At 53.5% G+C, this 2,053-nt stretch overlaps 1 protein-coding gene across 1 annotated transcript in view; it reads right to left on the reverse strand.

Moving 5' to 3' along the window:
* Nucleotides 1-1,390: 1,390 nt before the first annotated feature.
* The window catches only part of CD93 (CD93 molecule), a 1,615-nt gene continuing 952 nt past the window's right edge, over nt 1,391-2,053 (reverse strand). The window contains exon 2 of the mRNA XM_009886056.1: nt 1,391-2,047. Within this exon, the coding sequence (XP_009884358.1) occupies nt 1,391-2,047 (657 nt within the window). The remainder of the gene's footprint in view (nt 2,048-2,053) is intronic.

A 2,053-nucleotide genomic window follows, 5' to 3' on the forward strand; every position in this document is an offset into this window, starting at 1 on the left:
TACATGCTGAAACAGCTCTAAAAGGCTTCATTGTCACGAGTGGCCAAGTATAAACAGCTCTCTGAAGTTAGGTACCTGGGGAAGACTGGGGAACAACTTTGCCCTGAGAAAGGATTTGCTTTGAAGCAGGGTTAAAAGTTTTATATATATAATAATCAGAAATATACAACATTCAGTGTATTCTTTACAGGGGGAGGAATAGAAAACGCACTCAGTCTGAGCCCCAAGCAGTCGGGAAGGGGTCCTACCCAAAAAGTATAATCCAACAGGAAAAGTCTGGTCTCTCATCCGGCTGCATTTGAACGAGAGCACTGTTTTCTGTATTTTGCAAGTGGTTTTAAACTGAATACACTGGAAATAGGTAGGTAGTTCTTCTAAACATAGCTTTTCATACCTTTTTACCATATGTTCTCTGCCTTGGCCCCTTGTCTACAAGTTGAACAGTTTTCCCTATGCTGTGCACCTCCTGCGATCAGGAGGTGGATTAAGGTGTCACCCTTACGGGACTCAATGCCTTGGGGGAAGCATTGCTGTCTCCCTGCTCTAAATCCACTGCAATGGCACAGGCTCCTGCACGGGTCTGACAGCTCCACTAACCTTACGGTGTCTGCTCCCCTGGAGAAGCTCTCTGCTGCTGTAGTTTTAAAAAGGTTTAGTCAGTTACCTCTGATGTGACAGTTTTAAAAAATAAACAAACAAACAAAAAACAAACACTAAAAAAACCCCTGCTTGTGGCTGCAGAGACCAGTTCTTGCCCTGGTGAAACACATAAGAATTTCAAACACATTTTCAAACCCATTTTAATGAGAACAAGGCAAAAACACGGTTTGAACGCAGGCTGTCTGTTGCGAGGCAGGCGGGGGGGGCTAGAATTGCTTTTGGGATGGCAAAGGTTTGGGGGGGCTGCGGGGACAGAGCACAGAAGCTGCTGCTTTTGCATGTCAGCATTTCAAATACAGGTAGAGGAGACCAAATGAAAAACGAAATTAACTGTTTTCCTTTAGGAAGACAAATTAATAATTATAATTTGCTATTTTTAAGCACGGTGAGGTTCTGCAGAGCTGAGGAGTAGCCCTGGTAGGCAACTTCAACCCCATCCAGTCCCAGCCTTGCAGCACTGTCCCTGTTAACCCTTCCCTCAGAGGAACAGCTGCTGGTTTGTAAACCGCAGGGCTGATTTGGGCTGCCTTCCCACCCAGTGCTGAGACATGCCTTTTGGGGGGGAGATCAGCTCCCGCTTTGCAAGGAACCCCAGGACAGACTCTCAGACATGTAAAACCATGTTGAATAGACAGCACACACACACCCCCTTTTATTTTTTCTTTTTAATCTGCAAAAATACTCTCTGTCGCTCGCAGCTCTGTGTCCCCTCCCGTTGCCCCGGGTGCTGTTACCTGCGCTCACCGCCCGCCCCGCGGCTCTCCGACTGCTCCGGCACCCAGCAGTAGTTGTCTGCCGCACTTTTGGCCGGCCGCTTCTCCCGCTTGGCCGCCCTCTTCCTGCAGGCCAGCAGGGCCAGGGCAAAGGCCAGCAGCAGCAGGATGGCTACCAGGCTGCCCAGGATGTAGTAGAGGAGCAGCCTGGGGCCATCAGCGCTGTGCTCAGGGCCAGGCACTGACCCTACTGCCGTGGGGGCTGGCGGCGTTGCCCCGATAGGGATGCCCAGGGTTCGGGGGATGCCCGTGGTCCATGGGGCACCTGTGGTCTGGAGGATGCCCGTGGTCTGCAAGGCACCCGTGGTCCATGGGATGCCGTGGTGCTGTGAGGTCTGTGGAGTGCTGTTGGGGACCACTGCGGGCTCCTCTCCGGCAGTGGGTGCAGCACGGCAGCCATGTCCATCCTCCTCTGGGAGGAAGCCGGGTGGGCAGAGGCACTCGAAGCCACCTGGCAGGTTGCGGCAGGGCCCAGGGCAGGGGTCCCGCAGGCACTCATCCACATCCAGGCAGGCATCGCTGCCGGGCTGGCGCTGGTAGCCGGGTCGGCAGGCACAGTGGAAGGAGCCGGGGACGTTGAGGCAGAGCTGGGGGCAGATGCCGGGCTGGGCGCACTCACC

The sequence above is a fragment of the Charadrius vociferus genome, unplaced genomic scaffold, assembly GCF_000708025.1.
Source record: "Charadrius vociferus isolate BGI_N301 unplaced genomic scaffold, ASM70802v2 scaffold455, whole genome shotgun sequence".
NCBI classification, from domain to species: Eukaryota; Metazoa; Chordata; class Aves; order Charadriiformes; family Charadriidae; genus Charadrius; species Charadrius vociferus.